The sequence below is a fragment of the Sipha flava genome, unplaced genomic scaffold, assembly GCF_003268045.1.
Source record: "Sipha flava isolate LNK unplaced genomic scaffold, YSA_version1 197_pilon_pilon, whole genome shotgun sequence".
Lineage (NCBI taxonomy): Eukaryota > Metazoa > Arthropoda > Insecta > Hemiptera > Aphididae > Sipha > Sipha flava.
The window spans coordinates 184,988-211,709 of record NW_020272774.1 but is presented as its reverse complement, the minus strand read 5'-3'; the positions used below and the strand labels follow the sequence as shown (position 1 = coordinate 211,709).

Here is a 26,722-nt window from a genome sequence, read left to right as displayed (position 1 = left end):
AGTTGATCTCGCGGCACAGTAGCGTGCCGCGGCATACCGGTTGAGAACCACTGATCTATTGTAACTCAAATAAGACTTGTGTTATCATGTACATCTTATATATTATATTGATATTTATATTATTATTAAAGAGTTGTACAATATTATAATTATTAATAATTTTAATTATTTTTATTGTAACATTATCGCGAATAATATTCACAAAAAATGTTTATTTTTTTACATGTATTATAATAAAAATAAAAACAGGTACTGTGTATAAAACATTTTACATGAAATCGTATTTATGTTATTGATAAATTGTTATGATTATTATTGTAGTATACGTATCGAATCAAATTCATAGTATTGTATTCTGTTACGGTATTTTAATAAAATACACTATGTTCAATACGTCAATACAACACTATGTTCATTAGACTACCAATGTGTGCAGACTGCTACATCCGAACGTTACAATCAAGTTTTTTTTTCCCTAACAAAAATGGATTCAAATGAATTTATACATAAACATTTGTGAAATGTTGTGATTTTGTTTTGCTATAAAAAAATTATTAAAAATAATAAAATTAAAATAACGAAATAAGTCCTTGAAAAAATAGAAACGCTACACCATCACAACCAATCCTGTTTCTCGACACTAAAACAAAGATAGAAGCCTCCACTATGAATTTATTCTAAATGATTCCGTCTCATATTTGGATGGTGCTTCTGCCTGAAAATCAAAATTAATTATTAATAATAATATTTAGTGGTTCTAAAATCGATGTTTCATGTATAAAATCAGTTGTAAACTCAACAAGTACGAAAGAAGTTTCACTTTCCACTGATGTAATCTTTAATCACTGACATAAAGTCTCTTTTTTTTTTTGTACTTAGCTTTATTTTTATTATACCGACGCCTCAGATCAAGACTGCAATAACTCAAATTATGAAACTTATAATTCTAGAATGAAATAAACGACCTCTAGAGATGAATATTGCAACTAAAAGTTATTGCGTTATAGAATCGCAATCGTCGTAATTTTACAAATAATATCATGTAGATAACTCAATCCTGAATATTTTTAAGTTAATGCTGTCTTGAATTAAGGCGTCGATATCTCAATAATAATTTTTTGAGTTATTGCAGTCTTGAACTGAGGTGACGATATATTCTACTGTTATCTAAGTTTCTTATTTTAAAATTAAATATTTAATGGATAAATCATGATTAATTATTTTTTTTTTTTTTAGTATATCCAAGGTTTTTTGAAAGTTATGAGGATTATTTACAACGTATAAATGAATCGATGAAACTTAGTAAGATGTTTATGATTTATTACATTATACAAAAAATATTTATTTGACATCATATAGTATAACAATCGTATAGTAATTTACTTATAGAAACAGGCAAATTCAGAACAATAGTAATAATAAATTGAGGTTGTTTAATCAATAGAAACTCTTGAAAAAATCACAGATATTTGTTTATTTGAAATGTTTACATTTCATTAGAATTTTCCCTTAGAAAACTAACAACAAAAATATTCTAATCACAAATATCAACAATAATTTCTTAAATATTCTGTTATTGTAATAACTCTATGTATTTATAATAGACTCTATTTTTATAAAAACAATAGCAAATCATTTCATGAAAATTTTTTATGAATTTTCGAAACTACTTTTAAAAAGTAAAAACTTAAAACTTAAACTTTTCTAACTACTAGAATCTACCAAATCACTGTAAGAACCCATCAAATGTGCCCTATGTGCACAATCGCACACAGGCTTATTTAAAGAATATCCGATACTTAAAAAACTTATGGTAAACTACAGAAATTATGAATGTAATTATTCTATAAATACACTAGAAATAACGGTGAACATTTTATAGTTTTATTCGATTTTAAAAAAATAAATTAAACAAAATACAAGCTTAATTATTCTTCAAAACTAATCAACTTATTTGGTTTTTAGTTCATCTTAAATTGAATGAAACAGAGTTCCATCTGTATTTCTCATGTGAGTTGTTTAAACCATTAATTATATAATTCATTACTTACATGCGCAAATTATTACACAAATATTATTAGTTGACTAATTGTCTTAAGTCAACAATAATCATTGGCACTGTATTTAAAAAATATACTAATACAAACATTTTTTAATCAGTCGAATCCTGTTTTTATATTATACAAATTTTAAATTTATCCGTACTCGAGGTCTACATTTTAAAATATAAATTAATTATTTTTAGATAATTTATATTTTGCTGCACATTTTTACTCTGTTGTATAGTAGGAACTTGAAAATAGTAAATTAAATTTCGTGTTAGTATATATTAAAACAATTAGGTCATCGTGTAAGAGCATAGAAAGAAGAAAAAATGTCATCCAAAATATGCATTTTAATTAGTGTTCAGGCACGCCATAATTTTAAAAATGCGCGCCAAACGCGTGTCATTTGCGCCATGAGTTTCCCGAAGCTTCGAGAAGTTTCGTGGCGCACCCTCTCCCACATGCCTCGTCAAAAGAGAACCGGTTCGGCCAACGAGCGCCGCCTTTGTGGCGAGTGTTCTATTTGCCTTTTCTTGCCTCGCGCGGAAACAGCAGTTCTATTCGTTCGTGTGCGTCGTCGAGTGACTCTCGTTGTGTGAGCCTCAGCGTGGTGCCTTGCGCGTTGGCGTACGCTAGTGGCAGTGTTATTTTTTTTATTCAAGTTTAACGCAGTTAGTGCTTCCTTTTTCTTGTGATCCGCCATCGATCACGAAGTTGTACCCGGGACCTATTCCCGTTTGTCCCTGCCATTGCGGATCGTCCGTATATTTGAGTTCCCGTCACTCGTGTCGAGTTACATTTAGTGGTGTGAAATGATTTGAGTTGTACAATAATTGTACAACTCAAATAATTATTAATTGAATATAATACAAATTTTGTATTGAACTCCAGCACCAGAGAGCATTTAGTAATTTTATAATATCAAAAATCGATTATAGACTATATATATATATATATATATATATATATATTACGCGTACTTTGAAAGTTTTTATTTGTTTTAGCGTATCCGAGACCTTTTGAATCTTATCACATCTACGTGCACAGAATGAGAGGTAAATTGTTTACATTTTCATTTTTATTCAATAAATAAAATTGAACTTATTTTAGACTAACATTAGTTTGTAAATATCTCATTAAGGTAGACGCGGAGGGGAGGGGTTCAATTTCCCGCAACCATACATTTTTTTTTTAATTTAAACTAAAATTCCTATAAATATTGTTTTACAGACAAAAAATATTTATAAAAATATTTTTTATATAAATTAAAAAATTTAATTAAATTATTTTGTCTCGTAATTTCTAAACAAATAATTTATAATTTTTAAACTTTAAATTTGTTATTATATCCGATTATTATTATTCTTGTTATCCGACTGGTATCGTCAAAAATCTTGAACAATACTGTTAAAAAGTTTTCAGACCAAGGAATCCATGGTATAGAATGTATTCTTTAATTATAATAATTGCATCTTAATACTTAATAAAAAGTAATTCGATAAAATATGATTAAAATGTATGTATATATATCAGTGGCGTAGCCAGGATTTTTTTTCGGGGGGGGCTGATCAATTTTTTACACAGCGGTGGTTTAGTAATATACAATAAATTATTTTACCTGTATTATTTATTAAAAAAAAAAAACAATAAAAATAGTAATCAATTTTCTTTTCAATTTTACATTTTTTTTACAATTTAGTATACTAACATTTTATATAATAAAACAAACTCGAATTTAATAAACATGAATATAATGTGATGAATAAAAATAAATTAACAATATTTATTTACAAACAATTAAAGTGACAATTTTAATCTTCGAGCCTTTCCACTGTTAGCAAATTTGTCCAATATTTGATCATCTGAAATGTCAATATCTCTATGAATGGATAGTAGTGCGAGTCTGACAAGTCTTGACTCTGTAGTTGAATTTCTAAGGTAAGTTTTTAATCTTCTCAAAGAAGAAAAACTCCTTTCTGCAGTAGCAGTCGATACAGGTAGTACTGATATTAACTTTAGGAGTTGATACATGTTTGGAAACATATTGCTGTCACAGTTGGTTAAGGTTTCAATTGCATTTAATGGTCTGAACTTTGGTCCAACTGTTTTCCACTTAGACTGCCATAATTTAAATTCAGCTTCAATAATATCTTGATAACCTGGTAAATCGTCTTCATAAAATTGAACAGCGGGTTTTAAACACGAAAATGGCTTATCAACAGTCAAAGACGGCAACACATACTGTAATGACTTTATAGTATCTTTATGTGAAAGAAAACGTTGTTTTAGTGAGCAAAGTAAATCGTCTAAATATGGAATAAATACTGTACGTCTGTAAAATTCTTCAATATCTTTAAAAGGCACATTATTTCGATTTTTTTGTCTACCACTAATACGTGGCATAGTTTCATTAACATTTAACGAAACTGAAATACTTTTTACTCCCTCATAAATTTCATGAAACTCGACATTTGAATTTTCTCTAATATCTTGAAGTTTCTTGGAGATTTTGGATACACTTTCAAATGCGTTTACTAAATCTATATTCTTAGTTTGTAAATACTCAGATAAATTGTAAGTATAACTCAATAATTTATTTGAAACATAGATAGCTACTAATAAATTAAAATTGCAGATATTATTCAAAAGACTATGTGTTCGTTTTATTGATTCCTTATTTTTTGAATCATTTTCAATTTGCTCTAAAGCAGAAACTATTGGCTGCAAAAATTCTTTAAAAATCATTATAGCCTCGTGACGCAAAACCCATCTAGTTTCGCACAGTGATTTAAGTTTATGTGCCTGAGTTTTTGGATTAATTTCTAAAACTTTTTCTTTTAAAATTTGGGTTCTTTTTGCGGAGTAGTGAAAAAATGAACAACATTCTGATACAATTCCAAAAGCATTTCGAATATCTTGAGCTTTAGAAGCTTCAGACAAACAAAGATTCAAAGAATGCGATATGCAATGAGTGTATAACGCTTTAGGATATTTTTTTCTCACAATTGCCTGTACACCATTAAAAGCACCCGACATGGTTGCCGCCCCATCATAGCCTTGACCACGCATTTTTTCTAAATTTAAACCAAGGTTTTTTAATGTTTCTAGTAAAGTATTAGCTATACCTTCTCCTGTTACATCCTGAACAGGAATAAATGCTAAAAAGTTTTCCCGAACTATCATTGATTCTTCATCTAGGTATCTTATGCATACTGAAAATTGTTCGATTTGACTAATATCAATTGTCTCGTCGGCGAGAACAGAAAAAAAACTGGATTTTGATATTTGTTTAACTATTTCAGATTGAATTATTTCTCCAAAAATAGTAATTAATTCATTTTGGATTTGAGGACTTGTATACATAGCATTCAAATCACTAATTTCTAGATGCTCTTTTAAAATTATATCACCATTATTGGCTCTAAATCGTAGGAGACAACGAAAATTTCCATCATTTTCAGTAGGTTCATTCATTTCAATTCGTCCAGAGTCTGTATGCCCTCTTAATGCAATCTGTTGCCTTCCGCACAATCAAATAGTCTGAATAATAGGTTTCAAAGATGAACGATTTTTTAAAATATCTTGCTTTTTCTTAGTATTTAATTGCATATATACATTATCCTGTTCCTTGTTATGAATTTTAATTACATTATCGGCATTTAACATTGCAGTTTTATGGAAATTTAAGTTGGCATGATTTTTTAATGATTCTAATGCATCTTTTAATTTAATAAGAGGTTTGGTTACAAGTTTGCCCAGTTTTACGTGAGAACCTTTACCAACATTTGTTTGTAACAAGAAAAGTACACAATACATACAAAAAGCCCCTTCTTTCAGTTTTGAATAAGCTAACCAATTAAATGTGTTAAGCCATTTCAACTGAAAAGTACGTTTAAACTTGCCATTATCTTGAGCTGGAAATTTATAATTTACATCAGGCACCCATAAATTATGTAAAATTAAAATTTTTTCTGTATTGGTTAGAGGTTTTGAACAATTTATATAAAGACCAATATCATATTTAGAATCAGATTCTGTCTGTAACTCTGATTTATCAATTTGTTTTTTTTCTTCAAAAACTACAATATTCTGTGTTTTATCATTTTCTTCAATGATAGGGTCACTGCAGTTTGACTAATATAAAAAAATATTTATTTATTTTCATAATTGGATTAAGTGGTTTAATATTTATAGGTATGCATTTATTTTGGAAAATATTATAAAGTCATGAACAATATTATAAATATTATGTTATAAAGTCGACGCGACACGACGGCGAAGTATGAAGTCTTAAAAATGTATTAAAATTAATTTTAAAACCATATATACAGTTCAGTAATTTGTTTTTTTTCATAATATTTATATGAACCTACAACGTATCTTCTAATACAAATTAAACATTTTACTTACATTTTTTGTTTTTTTTGTGAAAAAATTCAAAAAAGTTTGATTTTTTCTTTTCTCTGCCATTTTTTGTGAGTTAGATTGAAAAATTTAAATCCTGTACAGTAACCACGTTGCATAACCAAAATATCAAAATGGCAAAATAATACGTTCTGCATTCACTGCGATACTGCCCGACTGCCGGTTTATAATATTTTCCGACGCCCGTTTGTGTATATTTATTATTTATACCCCTATTACATTATACGATTAGTGTAAAGTCGTAAAGATAAGAACAGTCGTCGCCCGTCGGGTGTCTTGTCACTAATCGCTTACAAATAATTATTTATAGATTTTATCATGAAACCGACCTATGCATAATGTTATATAAGTAATAATATATGCATTAAATACCTACTAGCACGGCCGAAGCTGTAGAAAACTAACAAAATAAAGATGACAATTTAAAATTAGTAAAATACAATTTAAAACTTTTTGAGCGAATATTATAGACCATTAAAATAATTTTTAAATTTTCGGGGGAGGGGCTGCAGCCCCCTCAGCCCCCCCCCCCCCCACCCCCACTGATATATATATATATAATATATACCATATAATTATTTATTTTAATATATGTAAAGAAAATGAAGTGTATAAAATATATATTTAATGTGAATTAAATCTATTTTTATCTATTTGTCATCGTCCCACATTGAATCATTGATCAATGTATGCATTGTGATTAATATACAGTTATTTAATTTTTAATTGTGTTCAATAATTATCGAAAATGCATTAATACTCAACATCAAATTTTTTATGAAAGCAAATATAATTGATATCATTATGTTTAGACCAAGAGTACGTGTTAACTAAAAATCAATTTAATAATTATCGAAAAAGTAAGTTATTTAGACTTTAGAATTCAAATATAAAAATCAATTCTTTTTTTGCTTCAGATTGCCCTCAATAGTAACTATACCAGGGACTGGAAGCAAACCGAAAATAACTGGGTTATCCGGGATTATGCTGATCTATATTATTTTACCGGGATTATTAATACAAACCAAAACATAGACCATTATCATTAATATTAATATTTTTACAACCATAACTCAAACTTTACTGAAAATTCAATTCAATTTTTAAAGGTTATTTTCGGTTATTATATCAAAAAATTTGTATACATATTAATTTATTTAGGAATATAACTAAGCCATTATTTATAATAATTTATTAACAAATTAAAATTATAGGTATTCATGTTAAATTTATTACAATGAAATAATTTTAAAAATATTTTTTTAGTCTATTCACGCATACCTGAAAATATAGAATCATATGTTGCAAGATTAGAGACACTTGGTAAATTATTTTTATCAATAATTATTTAAATCTATATTTTCATACGTAAAGGAATAAAAATAATGAAAAATAGTTTTTAAATTGAAAAATAACTAAAAATAAATCGTAGGTACTTAATTAAATGTATATTCTTCTTCATCTACTGATATTTATTACTTTTAAGAGTTTTCGCTGCCATCACAATCTACCTCCTACTAATTTAAATGATTATAAATATTAATAATTGCAATGATAAGAACATTACATTTTTATTTTTTTTTTGCTCTTCAAATATTATACATTGGCACTCATTATTAACCAAATATTGTTCAAAATATTTGTTTTCTATAAATAAATATACTGAATTTTGTTTAAGAGTAACATACTCTTAGTCTCCCTTTTTTGTCAAAAATGTGTATTACATAATATATAAATATATATACATAATTATTCTATTTTTGATTTTTGGAAAATGTACGTATAATTAATGACTATATTTTCCAATAAGTAATTGTATAGGATACTATCAAGGAGTATTTAGTGGCAATATCAACTTTTGTTTTTCAAATTTAAACTGCAATTTTCTTACGCAAATAATTCTAATGATTTTTTATGTACCATTATCTATACTTGGAATAGTAAATTTAATATTATTTAAATTTATAATAGCATATGAAAAATATGAAATATTTTAAAATTAGAATAACTAATAACCTCACTAATTTAAGTAGTGAACACTGATTTACACTATTTTTACTACCGTACTTTGAAAATTTATCAGACTATCATTTATCAAATTTATGTTCAAAACATAATTTAATTTTATTTGAACTTCCTTAAAATAATACATGATACCCATTTACTGTACACAACTGAGCGCGCATATGTCCATATAAAAACTTACAGTACTGGAATAATGTATCATATTCTAATGATGTTTCTCAAAACAAAAGCATTTTTATGTTTTAAATATGAAAAATATTTTAGTTATCCGTACAAATCTTACCAAAACGGAAATTATACAAATATTATGAACGTTATCTATAACGAATCTGAAGGAACTAAGAGATTTCTTTCGTTATAGTGAGTTTTCATAACAGAGAGAGTTTTAAAAAAAAAATGTAATTATTTATGTATAAAGGTATATGTATTGTTATTTATCATTATTTTTATATTACATAAGAAGTTAATTACATATTTTTTATTATATTAATTATATTATAATTATTATATTAAATTATTATACGTACATATTATACAATTATTTGAAATAGTAGGTCATTTTTATTTGAACTTGTTTACTCTGCCAATATTTACGTTCACCGTTTTTGCAGGATACAAAAATTATGGTTTTTCAGAAACCATGATCAAATATTTTAAATATAGTGAGTACTTATATTCAATTATAACATATTGTTGAATTCTAATTACTTTATATATAGTATCATTTATTACACAATATAAATATGTAATATTATATTATAAACATACATCTACTATTTACGGTACCCGCTTTTGTACAAGTGTCGATAATTTTTTTTCGATGTCATAATAATTAGTAACATTCAAGCCATAAATCAATTGCTCGAAAGCTAACATTAATCCCTCTTTTTTATTTTCAATATTTTGTTCACAGCCTGGATAAATTTGAGTACTTAAATTGTCGCTATAATATAACCATAGTGGATTTATTACCATAATATGTAATAAGATAATGCCACGCTAAACACGATCTACAATCATTCATATAGTATGTTTTAACTGAATCTTGTACACCACTTACATATTTTTTAATAAAACATATTAAATCGTATTTGTAATCGAATATATTTATATGAATGTAGAAATTATGGGAATTATACGAATAAAAATAAATATTCTGTGAAGTAATATAATTTATATACACATTTACATGAGTAAATAGGGCAGTATTAAGTTTTCTCCTCTCTGTGTCTCTCTCTTTCTCTCCTTCTCTCATGCTATTATACTTAAATGATTTTGATAAAAATAGTGCTCTCGAGCCATAGTTTCTAGAAATCAATACTATTGAGTAACTGGTTTTGATGGATGGCCATAGCTCTATCCACAGAAATCCTGGCTATTGTTGCGTGCGGTCAGTTTAACCGTTAAGATGAGGATGTGATACGATAATTCCAATAAAAGTACTCAAACTAAGTTAAACTGTTTATTGAAATATTTCTAAGTACATATTATTTAATTAAATTGACAATTAAACTGGCGTGAAGGTACTCGGTAATCGGACTAAAATACGTCTAAATATTGGTCTGTTCGCAATCCCCTTATATATTCAGGTTTTGTGGAGATCAATTGTGCCGTACTATGTAAAAGTTGTTCTTGATTATTACAAATATATAAGATTTATTACTTTAGTGACCTCGTTAATATTATTATTTGCACTTATCCCCTATTTTACAATTATTAATTTATTATATGTGGTCCTGCAATTATTTTAATGATTCCTTTTTATATAATTTCCTTATTTCTACTATTAAAGATTTATGAGGTCTCCCTATGTCGTGTTTGTCGTAAGGACCTACCTTTACGTATGTCCGTAATACTATAATAATCTGATCGACTGTATTGTCCGCAGGAGTTCTAAGACTCGGTCATCTAATGCTGTTGACCATTGTTGTGCAGTAGTTTGAAATAAATATAATATTTTAAATTTTGCATTAGTTCGAAAAATGTAAAACATTTTTTGCCGACGGTCCCTGCAACACGATTGTGCTCCGCCAAATACGAAATATGTGTTTCTTTTTTAACTATTTTATTTCTTAATTTTACAGACTCATACTTTACTGGCAACAATATACAATTCTTAAAAAATGCTTAATATTATGAGATTATGAGATACGTACAGAGCCGCCATTCATATTAGTAATAGTGCCAAACATTTTTTCGGGGTTCTATAATTTAAATATTATTTGCGTTATTTCATACAAATACATAAGACTATAAATAAAAACTATTACATTTATTACGTTCATGACTTTGGCCCATCTATGTACTGCATTTATTTTTTTAATCTACGCCATAATTGTGCAAATTATTTGCAAATATTTTAAAGTCAATTTTAAAAATTTTCAATTCAAAAATATGTACTCCAAGCCAAATAATATTTAAGTGGGGCCAACATTATATATCCCAACCGTTTTGACCTAGAACTTTGAAATCCTCACCTAAAAAAAGCTAATAACTAATAAGAATCAGCTAGTTTATTGTTAAAATGTATAATTCAGATGGCTGATTTAAGCTTTTGAACTTGTAACGTTGACCATACCAATACATTAATATTATTTATATTATTATTTGTTACTTTAATATATACATTAATATACGTATAGTATAATTTCTAATTACTTAGTGATTTCCTAATATTTGCTTAATTATTATCTTTCTTATGATACCTATTTCGAAAATTCCGGTCAAAAAATCACGCCAAATACACAACTACAAAACTTAGCTGAAATACTTACACATTTTTAAAAAGGGATTAGCGAATTCTTTGAAATAAAAATATATTATTTGGAACCATTTTCAAAGTTTTAGGAAAATTTGGGTGAGCTAACTTTGAAAGCTCTTACTAGCGACCTGGTTCAATTGAAAATTCTAAAAGTGGATTTGCAAATACTTTTAAATAACTTGCAAAATAATGTTATGGATTTAAAAAAAATTGAAATTATATAAAACATATTTTTGGAATAAGTATTATATTATATTATTATTTATTACTTTTTACACGTTTTTTAATAATAAAAATATTCGTAGACTGGAAATTATCATTTATCATCAATACACAATGCTATACAAATAAAAAAAAAATTTCAAAATAATTTCTTTGTATGTAGATACATTATATATACTCGTATTATTCATCGAGCCTATCGTAATATTCTAAATCAGGGATTTTCAAACTTGTATTAATACTGTACCCCTTTTTATCAATAAACTTTCATGAGTAACCCATCTTATTTAGTAAACTAAAATAAATATAAAATAATTTAAAAACTTACTCATGTTTTTATTTCATTAAAAACTAATACACAAAAAATTTTAAAAACAAAAAGAGCTTACTTTCAAAGAAATAAGTGAGAAGGGTGAACTTGTTTTTGTTGGTACAGTTGATCAACATTGGGTTCTAATTTAGTAAAATACAATCTTAAATCATCATCAACATTTAATTTGTTTTTATATTAACATAAGTTAAAATTGAATAACCTTTACCACATAAGTAATTTAAATTTAAAGGTTTGTTGGCTAGATTCGTACCCCTTCAAAAATCTTCAGTACCCCAAGGGGTACGCATATCACAGTTTGAAAACTATTGTTCTAAATAATCATAACATTTTTTTTTAAATCAGTTACTATGTAATAAAATGTAGGTAAACAATTAATGGCACGCAGGGCACTATGAAATGTGACACCCAGAGCATATGCCCGAACAGGGCGAACAGCCATCCTTTAAGGGCGGTCCTGATATGTACACACAATACACACAAAACACTGTTTAAAAATGTTAGCAGATGGCATAGAATTGGTAATGTTTACGAATACAATGTAATAAACTATGGATTATATGTTCGTCATAGGGAATTTTAAATTTATATTATGTTTGGAAATATCAAAACAAATCACGATCAACTGTAGCCGACTCAAATGTAAAATCTGACTATGACTGTATGGAAAACTGATAATTATAGACAAAATAAATTAATTTTGATTACTTGAATACCTATCAATGTATATTCATTTTATTAAACAACCTGTTACTATTATCATTGATTATAAAATAAGTTTATTTTAAATAAGTTAATCATATAATTAATATTATGATATAGCTCATACAATATTGGTCTTGATAATTGTAAGTCTTTACATAAAAAATATACATTTATTTAAAAAAGAAAAAAAAATAATCAATGTTTATCATACTATGAAGTAATATTTTTAAATAATATTTTGAATAATTGTTAAAAGGTTAACACTTATATTTTATGGGGCACAATAGTGTCATAGCCGGAAAACAGAAACGTAGCCGTTACATTTGGTCAAAAATTTGAGGATTTATATAACATCTAAGAAATTAATTATATATATAGTAAGCATTTATTGTAGATATGTTTATCATTGCGGTTAAGGCTTTGTACTTAAGTGTCAACAGAGAACCGTAATCTATTGAGTATAGTAATTATATAATAATTTTCATACAATTTAGACCAGGAATTGGAACCATTTGAATTTATCGGTATTGGTTCCGGTACTGGTTCTCAGAAAATAAAATTACTGTTCCGGTTCTATGATGACAATTAATAAAGGTACCGGTTCCAGATAATTCGGTACCAATTCCTGTTATCAGTAAAATATAATATTATTTTTTATTGATGAGAAAAAAAATAGTGAATATACTATAATATACCATCGTCCACTTGTTAGTGTAGTATAGTACCTAGTAAATGAAAAATTATTTTAATATATATTGCTGACAATTGGTGGCGTAGCCAGGATTTTTAAATTTGGGGGGGGGCTAACCACTTTTTTTGATAAGTAAGGTAAGAGAGGATATGAGAATTCACCCTAAACCCCCCCCCACCATCTACCACCAAGTTTCTAAACGTAATTCAAGCATTTTAGTATAGTTTTAAAAATATTTATTAATATACAATTTATAATAATAATAATAATTTTGGTTTCAGTGTTCAGTCACTTGCTCTACTTTGACAGCTGCATCTTTTAGGCGAATTTCTGGCAAATTCATTTATTATTTTACTTTCATCGAATTGCTCTTTTTTATTTATATTAAAATAGTTAACCCATTCAGTCTGTTTTCCGACTTGGTGCTTCTTAAAAAAATTTTTAAGCGATTAAGTGCTGAAAACGTTCTTTCCGGAGTGAAAGAGGTAACTGGTAACGTGGCGAATAATTGTAAAAGTATTTTAATGTTAGGTCGAAGATTGGTGCGATGAGAAAGTGAATCAAAAGCAGAATTCGGTTTTGGAATAGTATTTTGACTCTATTGTTGCCTCCATATGAACAGGTCAGCTCTGATTGTAGATGAGGTATCATCATGGAGACTTGGACTTATATTTTAGTAGCTTTTATAATATTTTTATCGTCATACATAATTAAATTGGCCGGAATAAATCCTTCAAGTGGCATAACATCAATAAGCCTTTGATTAAAACGAGCATCCATTGATTCTATTAAATTGTCAAGATACATTATACATATAAACACGGCCCATGGGGGGCTACAGCCCCCTTAGCCCCCACCCCCCCGGCTACGCCACTGCTGACAATCAACATTACCCCCTATAAAATACGCAAAACAGTACCTATAATATTATAATACTGTTATAAATGATAAAACTAAATAGTTATGTATCAGAATTTAGAAGATAATACAATTTTAAATTAAAAATTGCATACGATAAATAGATAAAAATAATTAAATTATAAATAATATAAGCAGTAGTTAATAATATTAACTATACTCGTCAATCGTCAATGAACTATGAACTATAATTTACAATAGCGGGTAGTGTGTTTATTATTGCTTTATTTGAAAGATAATATTGATTCCAATTATGATATACACTAGTGCTGGGAAAAATCCGGATTTACCGAAGTTCGAAAATCCGGATTCATGAAATTCGAAATCCGGATTTCGGATTTTGAAGCATTAAATTAATATTTTTTTATGGATTCCTTATATTAAAGCCTTGATAAATACAGATTTTTTTTTTTTTTTGTAAAAAATTAATATATTTATAGGAAAACTTTTAAAGCAAAAATATAACAATAACAATCATCAATATAGCAATAACGTGTAGATATTACAACCTAAACTCAGTTTATACATGAAATTAGTAACAACATTTATAAGTAGCAGAATAACACTGTCCTGCAAAATATTTTGTTATTTTTGTTGTTTGTATAATAATACCTAATACTTATAGATCTTAATGCGCAAAATTCAAATCTGAAATTAGTTTGTCTCTATCACGTCTAGTTTTTTTACAAGATAGTATAACATTTACCTATACTATAACCTATACTAACCTATACTATAACCTTATAGGTTATATAAGCCACCTTGTTGACCTAATAACATTCCCAAAACTTTTAAGTCACCACAAACAATCCACTTATGTAGTGGATATTGAACTTTTTCTAACATTAAATGTAAGTTTTCGTACGTTTCTTTTAAATGTACAGAATGTGCAATGGGAATAGACGCTAACAGGTTTCCGTTATGAAGTAAAACACCTTTTAGACTTCTTTTAGATGAATCTATAAACAACCTCCATTCATTCACATCATAATATTTGCCAAAATGTTTAATTAATCCAGAAATATTATTACAAAATACAAGTGGTCCTTCCTTTGAAAAAAATTGTTTGAATTCCATTTCACGATTCCTGTACCAAGAAAAAGTAGTAGCTTTTGCAAGTAAATTTTTTTCTTTGAGTCTCGAACCCAAAATTTCAGCTGCCTCTTTAGTAAGAGCTAAGTCACGTACTAAATCATTTAATTCAAATTGATTGAAAAGTTGTGGAGCATCTATGGTGTCAAGTTGAAAGTCTTCGTCATTATTACTAGAATTGTCAGCGGAATCTATAGAAGTATCGTGGTTTAAAATAGTTTCGAAAGCTTTGGATGGTACAGGCACTGGTAATTCAGGGTCATGTGGTATTGGTCGTATAGCAGAAAGTAAATTTGGGTAAATTATATTCGATTTATTTTTTTTAATATAACCGGAAATATTAACCATACAAAAATAGCAATCATCAATATGATTTTTTGGTTCTCGCCAAACCATTGGTACTGCAAAAGGCATTGATAAACGCTTACCTTGTTTCCAATTTCGCAAACTTTCAACACAGGATCGGCAAGCAATATGGGGTGCCCAAGATTTATTTTGATCGCCTAAATGAATACCAAAATATTCTTGGTATACATTTTTAACAAAATTTGTAATGTTATTTCGTTGTTTCATTATAACATATTCACCACATATATAACAAAATAAATTTGAGTTGTTTTTACAACATCTTCTTTTAATTGGTTTAGACGTCATACTAAAAAAAATTGAAAATCAAAAATCGCACAAATAAACTCTAAGAAAGGTGATATAGGTACAACTCGGATATTTTATGAAGACTAAAATGAACGTAACTATAGAGAATAAACATAAATTGTGTGAGTTTAAAAATATATTTAATTGAACTACTATAAGATAAAAAATTTAATAAAGATAAGATTAAAATTTCAGTAAAGTAGACGACATTCAGTTTATAATAATAATAATTCGACGAATATATCGCACATTATTGTATGACTAATGACTATAAAGAAGAGACAATATTTATTATTCGAATTGTAGAAAAACTAGACGTGTTAGAGAAAAATTGATTACAGATTTGAATTCAGCGCTTCAAAATCTATAAATATAAGTGCAAAAAGTTAAAACAGCAAAGTAGTCGCAGGACGGTGTAATTTATCCAAAAATACACAATAAATAATACCTAAATAGGGTTAGGTTAGGTTACAAATATAATAATTTAAGTTTGAAATAATAATTATAAATAAATAAATAATTAAATAATAATAATTTATAATAGTAACAATGAAAATAATACTTCTATGGTTATAATAATATTAATAATATTTTAAATAATAATAAGTTGTTAATATTATGCCTGGTTTTTCAAAAATATCAATGCTGACAAATGATATGGCGTCATTCGGTTTCGCTTGGGTGTAATTATATTACCTGCTGTAGAAAATACACGTTCGGACGATGCTGATGAAGCAGGAATGCATAAAATATTTTTTGCCAAAACTGATATTTTAGGATATACATTTTCCCGTGCTTTCCACCATAAACATGGATTGTCGTTATGGTTTATTTGAGGCTCTGACAAATAACGAGTAAATTCGTCCTCATCATCATCAGAGAATTGGCCCATTAGCTCGTCTAATATAGTTTTTTTTGCAATTTGAGTATTGCCACATACAGTTGTCGAAATTTGATTTACAGATAATACTTTTGAACGAACAATTGATTGAATACGGTATTTAATTTCTTCCGAGTGTTCAAATTTTAAATTTTTGTACCTAGGATCAAGTAGACTTGCTATTTGAGATACATTCACCGATATTTCATTAGTATTTTTCTCTGACCCACTTTCCATCGAAAATCTTTTAGCCAAATCTTTGGAAACTGTGTTTTTAAACATGGTAGCGAACACACAGTCTGTTTGATTTGAAATTAAGTGCTTAGTGATGAGACTACCAATAAGTGGCCGAACCTAAAATACATAAACAAGTTTTTAAAGTTTTTACAATTAAACAATAAAATTAATTATTAACAAGGTTTTTGTTTATATTAAATATTTACCATAGATATAGTGATTTGTTGTTCAGAACATAATATTGTCGTAGCTAGTTGCAGTGGTTTCAATAACTTGACAAGAACTTCACATCTATCCCAATCTTCTTCTAACATTTCCAATTTTTTCGCAATTTTTGTATTAAAATATTCTCTATCTGATATAACCGATAGGCGATAATAGATAGATACTTATTATACCTACTTATAGTCAAATATACATTTAATATTTTCAATATAAAATTATAAACCAACTGTACATATCAGATATTTTATTTTCATTTTTATTTTCTATAATACAACAGTTGAACCAAATTTATAAATGTATAGTGTATACTGGGTAGTGAATATTTACTATTTAGTATTATTCATTTCATTATCCTACAGAATAATTCAAGCTAGGGCTGTATCATATAAAGACATTTTTTATTTTTTAATAACTAAAACTTAATACTGTTCACAAAGTGAAGCGCAAAAATATGTATTACAATTTTAAAGTTCAAATAATTTTAGATTCTGAGTGGAACGATGAATGTTTTTTATTTAAAATAGAAAATGTTCATTTTTTTATATTAGAATTTATAACGACAAATTTTTATTTTCTGCTTTAGAATACAGAAATCTACAATGTGAAACCCAAATATTCGGATTTTACAGCTTAAAATCCGAAATCCGAAATCCGGATTTTTCGGATTTTCGGAGAATCCGGATTTATTTCACACCACTAATATACACTGGGAAAAAAATTTCTATATAATATTATTTTGTGATAAATATACACGTAATAAACACTTCAAAAATATTATTTTAAATATGTAAAGAATAAGAATAAAAATAAGAATTTTGTAGAGTTCTAAATATAAACATAATGAGAATGGATCCCTGATTATTTATAAACAAAGTAGCAACTACAAATAATTTATGCTAAATAAAACTATTTAATTTCAGAACCTAAAAAACCTTTATAAATTAAAAATTCCGGTTCGATTCCGGTACTTCATTTATCAAAATAAAATTTTCGGTTCCGGTACAGGAACGTATTTAGACTTACTTCTAGGGGGGGGGGGGGGATTTTTCAAAAAGTCGCTCGATTCAAAAAAAAAAGGAGGGGGCGATTCAATTTTTTTTTTAATTCTGGCTCAAAATTTACAAGTAAAATTTTGGTAATATTTAAATCAGGTAAATCCTTAACTCTGCGTTATTACTATGGGTCTAATAGACCAAGTTGTAAATTCATTTGTTAATTTTCTTATGCTGGCTAAACTAAATTGTATACCTTAATTTTGGAGGATATAGTTAAGAATTGTATCATTTTCCGGTAAACACCTATAGTTGTTTGTTGATAATTTGAAATTTATAAAATATTCGATCATTAGACCCATAGTAGTATTAGTGTTATTGTATTTTGGTCTAAGGAACCAATATGATATTATGTGTATTATAATATGTTGTATGTGTATAAAAATTCATAACACACATACGTTATAAATAAAAAAAGAAATAGTTTATTTTATGTTACATATGTTATGGCTTATTATATGGTTCTTATTTTAAATTTTAGTTTGAATTTTTTTTTTTTTTTATATAAAACGAAGTACTATTTATTTCATGCTAATCATACATATACATTATAAATAATAAAGAAAACTGTTTGTTTTATTTCAAATAAATGATTTAGAAGTATAATTGATTATTAGAGTTAAATAATAATCATATTTAAGGTAAATTTTAGAAAATGGATCCAAGGGACCCTGAGTAGTAACAGTGTAACTATTGTGTGGGGTAGTAGCGCAGGGTTAATATTTGTGGTTTTTTTTTCTTAATCTAATGCCGGATCCACTTAGAATCGACTTTTGAGTAGTTATTTTTTAACATCTGTCTGTGTTTTAAAAGTTACGCTTGTGTTTTATTTGATTTTTCACAAAGTATAGACCTGTCAAAAAGCTCAATTCAGTATTTATAGCCACGCGAATCGTATGCCGAACGCTTGAAGTTATCACGCACCCACGTTGTGGTGATTTGTCACGTATGAACTTAAACGATTTAATTAAAAAACACGCGTATACGAATTATAACATGCGTGACCGTTAAATAGTTATAGTATACAGTTATATACATTAACACCATTATCTACGATTTATGATATAACTAATAACTATCATAATTCATGTTATTATGTGATATTGTATCTAAGTATTCTAAATACCTAATCTATATAAATAATTGCTATAGGATATCAAATAATATTATGTAATAATTTATCCATGGGTGGATGGGTCATTTTTGGTCTACCGGGAAATTTTAATAAGGGGTCCTCACATGAAAAAAAAAAGTAAATAAGTATTATTATACAGTACAATATTAATTTATAGGTACAAATAGTATCCTGTTAATACATCTTATTTGAAAGATTTTTAAAAAATTTAACAATCAAACTAATCAAGTAAACTTTACTAATATTTTGATTAAATAACAAAATCGAGGTTTCTTTTTGACTTTGAAAAACGATCAATAATTTTGCTGACATCAAAATTATATCTTGATGGATATTCATTAAAGCCTAACTGGTCAGTCTTTGTTGGCCAATTTGATTATTCAGCTAAGTTTTTAACCTATGTGTTTTAAGCAAATAGCAAAAACACTATGCAACACAACCTGATTAAAATATTTTACTTATAATTATAATAATTATTATTATTCCTATTTTTATTAATATTATTACAAACACTATGAGATAACCAAACATTTTATACTACAACGCTGTATAAAACGTACTCAACCTGATTAAAAATATTAATTTATATTAGGTTTTTATTTATTTTATTTTGTTATTTACCTAATGTATTTTATTTATTATTATTACTAAAACTTATAATCTATATGACTATGTACAATGTACATCCTTTACAATAGTGATAGATAAAGAAGATAAAATTGTTCTGTACAATTCGTAAAGTATATGTACATACAATGCATATTATCGCATAAACGATACGAACTTTCTTCTTTGTAACTGAAACAGTTTTACACCAACAGTCGTTCGTACACCTTTAATTTTATCTTCCGTTCATCATATTAAATATTATAATGCCAAAATATAACACAAAAGAAAAAATAGCGGCAACCATGACAAAACAAAAAACTCTTCATCATTTTTGGAAATTCTAAATGTTTATATGTCATATTTAACTACCTTAGTATGTAATATGTAATAAAAACCTATATTACAGTTTAAATTTAATGAATTGTATAACCTATATTTTAATTAAATTTTAATGAATTATATTATTTAAAACAATAATTTGAAAAAATATTCTTTGGTATTTATTTGAATTGAATAAGCCGGATTTTTTCCGTTTTGTTGAATAAAGCGGAAAACTGCTTAAAGCGGGAATTTTTGTGGGTCCCATACGATTCCGCTTTAGACAATTTTCACTGAAATATTATATTTGTTTTAAGTGTTTATATTAAAATTACGAACTCTATGTGAGTTTAGTGCCTCGCGTTGAATTAGATTAGGATTGGTAAAATCATGTACACATTATGCCGAGTGGTTTTGGCTCCGCCCCTCGCGCTGAAACGTACTAGGGTCGGGAAACACGCAAATTGGTAAGGGATCATATCAATGACCCATTCAATACCATCCGTTCGTTCGCGAACGATACATTAAAACACCGTAGTATTATTAAAATACAACTGGTAATACCCACTGTGCAATGTCATATTCCATAGATATTCAAGTGATATTTCATAGGAACATGTAACATCACATTTTAAGTTGTATTAATGTAGTTGAAATATATATGTGATTGCTAATGCTCATAACCGCTGTCATTCAGGCAATATGGTAGAGATGTTTTAAAATAACATCAAAGTAATATTACCAAATAACATGAAAAGGAATGTAATTTCATAACGATGTTGCTACACATTGTAATTTGATATTTAAAGAGCTAAATCTACTATAAAATTAAATAAAAATAAAACTTTTATCGCACTAATTGTTCGTCGCTGGGATTTGATCTTACCTACCTATTTATCCTAACGTATAAATGGGGGACGCCTAACCTACTGAGCTACTACTAACTATTTACTAGATAACGAAAAAAAAGGCATTTGAAATACCTGATATATTAATTATTGTATTCAATGTTGTTTAATGTAGGTACATTTTTTATTTTTATTAAAGATAAATCGTTATTCAATCAATAATAGGTTATATCGAAGAAATAGATTGTTGAGGAATAAATAATAACATAATTAAATAATTTATAATTTTTATTAACCACAAATACGCATTAGTTTATAGTATGTAGTCTGTAATAGTAAAATAAAACACATTTTTACAATTTTTATTCTGGATATAAAACTTTAATTTGTACATATTTTCAAATATAATGTAATATAATAGTTTTTTTTTTTTTTTTATTATTATTATTGATAAAGCCACAACTACAATGGTTATTGGCTTTTTAATCTAAAGTTATATTTACATATTGAAGGGAGGTACAACTGAATACATAAGTAGTTATATTAAATTAAATTGTACATTTTTGTTAATTTTAAAAATTTAAAAATTTTGTAAACATTTTCTGGATTTGGACTTAGTGCTTGCTGGAGGTTGTCGGATATTTCTAGACTGTCCTTGATGTCTCTATATTTTAGGCAGTTGCAAATTACATGTTTGACTGTGAGAGTTACTCCACAGGTAGGGCATAGGGCAGGATCCGTTCTGTTCTTGAGGTGTCCGTGGGTCAATCATGTGTGGCCAATTCTTAATCTGTTGAGGATTACTTCTTGCCTACGAGGTAAAGATGTAACTGGCCATGGATATATTGAGGGTGTTATCTCATTAAGTTTGGTGTGCATTATTTGCCATATCTGTTTCCATTGATTTGTTATAAATTTGTTAATTATGTTTTTGCTGTCTTGTAGGGTATGGATATTAATTTGATGTGCATCAGGAGAGGTAATGGCTTGTTTGGCGTATGTGTCTGCTAATTCATTTCCTTGGATTCCAATGTGGCTTGGGATCCAAATCATAGTGATTGATTGAGATTGGAGTTCTAAAGACGATATTTGGTTTTGAATCTTAACGAGAGGTCTATCGATGAAAATGTTCCATTGGCTGGGTTTAGGCGTGTAGGTTCACCATTATTTAGTAAGGTGATGTTGTCGGTTTCTAGGATCTTTTCAATTTGTTTACCTCTACCGTTTGTTTTGTCAGATCCCCAGTGCGCGCTGTGACTGTTAAAGTCCCCCAGTATGAGGAAGGGAGTTGGTAGTTGTTGGATTATGTGTTCTATGTCAGAGGCTTCGAATGTTTTCTGATTTAGTATGTATACATTGCAGATTGTGATTTTAGTCTCTAGTTGGATAGTTGCAGCTACTACTTCTATTGAGGTTTATATTGGGATTTGAGAGCTAGGAAATTCTGATCTTATTAGTATAGCTACTCCTCCACTTGCGCGGTTGCATTGTGTTCTGTTGAAGATGTACGTGTTGAAATTCTTTATGTGAAGTGTATAACTGTCTTTTAAGTTCGTCTCTTGCAGGCATATAATGGTCGGGTTGTGGATTTGATTAACTATTTTAATATCGTTGGGTTTTTTAACGAGTCCATTTATGTTCCATTGTATATTATTTATACTCATTATTTTTATTTTCTTTTATTTTTAATTTTTTATATTGTGGTTGTTCTTTAATTTGGTTCAGTTTTTAAATTATCATGTAAGATTACGTATTATTTGTCTGTCTTGTTTTATTTTTGGTTATTATTAATATATTTTTATTCTTGAGGTGTTGATTGGAATAATAGATTAGATAATTTAGTAAGTTTTATTTTTAGCGCCCGGTCTTTTATCATTGGTCTAACTATTTCAATAGTTGTAGATACTGTAGGTATGTCTACCGTTGTTTCATTACAGAGTGTATGAATGTTAATAGCTTTGTTTGAGAAGTTTTCGTTACAACGAGTAGATACTGTTTTGGAATTTTTTAAGAAAACTGAAAATCTAATAAATTTAAAATAGTTCCATATTAACAGTAATATTACCAATTTTTATTATATTTTTTTCATTGAAATTTAATCATTATTAGTTAAAATCTATGTGAATGCAGAATGAAATATGTGAACATGTATTTATCTCTAAATAGTCAGACATGTTATAATAATTGTTAAGATTCATGGAAAGTAGTAACATAATAGTTATCTATACTGGTGTACAATACATATATAATATAGCATAAAATTAAAAAAAAAACTTGGATTTGTATTCAAATACTTTGTAAGTATTCATAAAATACATTTTTAAAATAGTATTTTAAAAGTATTTTTAATACTTTAAGCCTGCCAGATCTAAAATTCCGTGGTCGGATAAAATGGTCGCTTAAACGTCAATCCAAATTTAAAAATGACAAAATAAAAAAGGTTTCATACAATTTTAAAAACGTGTTATAATATTATCATAGAAGTTTTTTTCAAAACGAAAATTCATCAATAATTATTATATCGCTTCGGGGTTTTGGTGAGAAGAGCTCTTATTGTTTTAAAATACACGTAAAAATATCAAATATTTAAATTTTTCTACGCAAATTAATTTAAAAAAAAGAAATAAAGTGGGTGATTATAAAAAAATCCCAAGTAAATCAGAATTTTCTGCTGAAGTTTGATCACAAATCTGCACAAACGTGGAATAAACGAACAGATCAATAAGAAATAAAAAAATTGGTTAGTGGGGAGGCTAAGTCCTTAGGCCCCTCCCTCCTTCAATGTTTAACATCTCGGAAATGGGTTAAGCACAAACGATGGGAATAAAAGCACAAACAAGCACAAACGAAATTCAAACGACTGTAAAAATTTGAACTCGAAAGTCCGAGGTAGTGGGGGGCTGAGCATGTCCCCAGCACCCCCACCTAGAAAGTTCAATAACTCGGAAACGGGGTAAGCGCAAACGACGGGAATAAAAGCACAAACAAGCACAAACGAAGCACAAACGAAGCACAAACGACTGTAAAAATTTGAAGTCGAAAGTCCGTGGTGGGGGGGCTGGGGACATGCAGCTGTTCATAGTTGCTAGTCAACTGAGGTCGTCACACGTCGTCTGATAACATTAACTATTGAAGGCGTAAAAACCCCCAGAAAAAGTATATAAATATATATTTCTATAAAACAATTGTAGAATAACATCGCATTTGTGTTAATTTGTATTTGTGGTATCTGAGTAAATTTTAAACAGATATACTATGTTTTTCAGTAACTTATGAAACATTATTTCTAGGCAAACCACATGCAATATCACATAAATATTATTTGGGAATATTTTCTATGAAACACAAATTCAACATAGAGGCGATGTTATGTAACTTTTCTTGCACACTGGGTAACTGATACGAAAATACGCATACAAATACCCAATATCCAGAATTTTTTCAGTGATATCCACTGAACCAACAACAAAATATTTGACAAACGACCGGGTCGGGCTTTAGTGATCCAGATCTTTTGGTTTATATCAATGACCCGTTCGTTCGCGAACGACACATCACTAACCCTTTCAATGCTGAAATAAATTTCTCTATAATGTGTGCTGTGCTGAATAAATTTTAAATTTTTCAAGAATTTTAAATTTCTCCTTACAAAAAGTTTAATTAACATATATTCCGAAGAAAAAATGTTTAAAAAAAAAATAATTAATTTTTGACCGAGTTATTCAATTTTTTATTTTTCTAAACCAGTGGTTCTCAAATCTTACGCATATCCGTATAAACCGTTCAAATATTACGTATAATATTCCTTTTTTTCGTAGTACAAACAATAAAAATTTACCTAGATGTGAGAACAAATTTATTTGTAGATAACCGTCAAAAACAATAAAAATTATTATCATTGTCACGGATGCAGTATCATATTTGTTTTTTGGTAATCACTGGAAATGACAAAATATAAATTCATTCAAAATATCTTTGGAATTGAAGGAAACAATTTTTTTTCAACTGATTTGTTACTTTTTTCCCTAGATAGCACTGCATATTTTGTTAATGTAATAATTACACTTTATTTTTTAATAGAGCAAAATCGTATACGCAACAGTACCACACCTAAGAAATAGACTATTGTCGCGTACACGCGACAGTAGCACTCAAAAAGCTAAGCCCTTGTAGCCGCGCCTAAACTAGACCGCTTAAAACGTCGGTTAACTACGTGTCGACGTTGGCCATCAACGCAAGACCATACTTTTTACCATCTAAATTTATTATTATTTATTATTTGATGAATGATAAATATAATAAATGTATAAATCGTTTTGTTGAACTTGTATTGAATATTATGAAATAAAATATATAAATAATATATAATATATAAAAATTCAACTGATTTTTATTTCTTAATACAAATTAACAATACAATTACACAAGTTTCGCTGTACAAAAACTATATTTATATAAAATTAAATATATTATGTAATAACCATTATAACTGTGAATGTGTACGAATCATTAAGACATAAACCAAGAAATAAGCTACAAAAATACATCGTCACGGCAGGTCGCCTTCATCGATATTTTCCGAGAAAAGAATAACCATAACATTGCTAAAAATAAACGTAAACGAAATCCAAATACACAGTTTAAATTAAGTTATTTCGCTGAATAATGATAGATAATTGCTCTGTAAACCGAGTGAATTATAGGACCATAAAAATGAGCATAACATTTGTCAACCGCGGCACTAAACGTGTAAAATATGTTTTTCTGTAATTTTTCTTATCACTCATTCGTATGTTATAACCAATATTTTTATAGAAAATTAAAATTGTTAACTTATTTGATTTTGTTAAAAAAATGATCCACATTAAAAATATTTGAAACGTGCAACTCACATATAATCGATACCTTAAATGCGGATTCAGGGGGGGGGGGTGATCGACCCCTTTGCCCCTCCCTAAAATACGCCCGTGTTCCGGTATTGGTTCCTATTATTTAAAAGGTTCCTGGTTCAGAACCGGTTCTTTTCGGTTCGATTCCTGACCCTGATTTAGACTGCCTAAATATATATTTTGTTCTTACTCTTCACTTACCGATAACGAGTAAAAAAACCGTATAATCATTATACAGTACAATCACATAGGTATAGTCAAGGCCGTAACTGGAAAAAAATTTCGGGGGGAGTCTAACATTATTATTTAACACAATTTATAGTCAATAAACTATATTCACCGCTAAAATGTTTTTACTTTTGAACATTTCGGGAGGGGTCCGGACCCCAGGACCCCCCCCCAGTTATGGCCTTGGGTATAGTTGTATCACTTATTCCAATAACCTGGTTGAATTAAATTATGAATATCTTTTAGATATAATAAGACGTATTATATTTTTTAATTATAATTAATAAGTATATAGGTATATACATATTTTGTAAATAAGAGGAATACTAATGAAAATTATTGTTCTTTTTTTAGTTTATCCATTACCAGATGAAATTTATAAAGAATATTCCGATCGTATCGATTCATTGGGTAAGTAATTTTCGTTTAATT

General features: G+C 27.9%; 3 protein-coding genes across 3 annotated transcripts in view; 2 read left to right on the top strand and 1 right to left on the bottom strand.

Moving 5' to 3' along the window:
* LOC112681797 overlaps nucleotides 1–7,991 on the top strand; it is a 170,916-nt gene extending 162,925 nt beyond the window's left edge. Inside the window, exons 75-80 of the mRNA XM_025552115.1 lie at nucleotides 1,237–1,302; nucleotides 1,966–2,010; nucleotides 3,050–3,100; nucleotides 7,283–7,330; nucleotides 7,737–7,793; nucleotides 7,957–7,991. Of these exons, the coding sequence (XP_025407900.1) occupies nucleotides 1,237–1,302; nucleotides 1,966–2,010; nucleotides 3,050–3,100; nucleotides 7,283–7,330; nucleotides 7,737–7,793; nucleotides 7,957–7,991 (302 nt within the window). The remainder of the gene's footprint in view (nucleotides 1–1,236; nucleotides 1,303–1,965; nucleotides 2,011–3,049; nucleotides 3,101–7,282; nucleotides 7,331–7,736; nucleotides 7,794–7,956) is intronic.
* LOC112681828 (52 kDa repressor of the inhibitor of the protein kinase-like) lies at nucleotides 3,843–4,448 on the bottom strand. Its single transcript, XM_025552144.1, has one exon. The coding sequence runs from the start codon at nucleotides 4,446–4,448 to the stop codon at nucleotides 3,843–3,845; it is 606 nt and encodes a 201-aa protein (XP_025407929.1).
* A 1,149-nt stretch (nucleotides 7,992–9,140) lies between the features above and the next one.
* LOC112681850 overlaps nucleotides 9,141–26,722 on the top strand; it is a 43,937-nt gene continuing 26,355 nt past the window's right edge. Inside the window, exons 1-2 of the mRNA XM_025552174.1 lie at nucleotides 9,141–9,157; nucleotides 26,645–26,701. The gene's annotated coding sequence lies outside the window, so the exon portion shown is untranslated. The remainder of the gene's footprint in view (nucleotides 9,158–26,644; nucleotides 26,702–26,722) is intronic.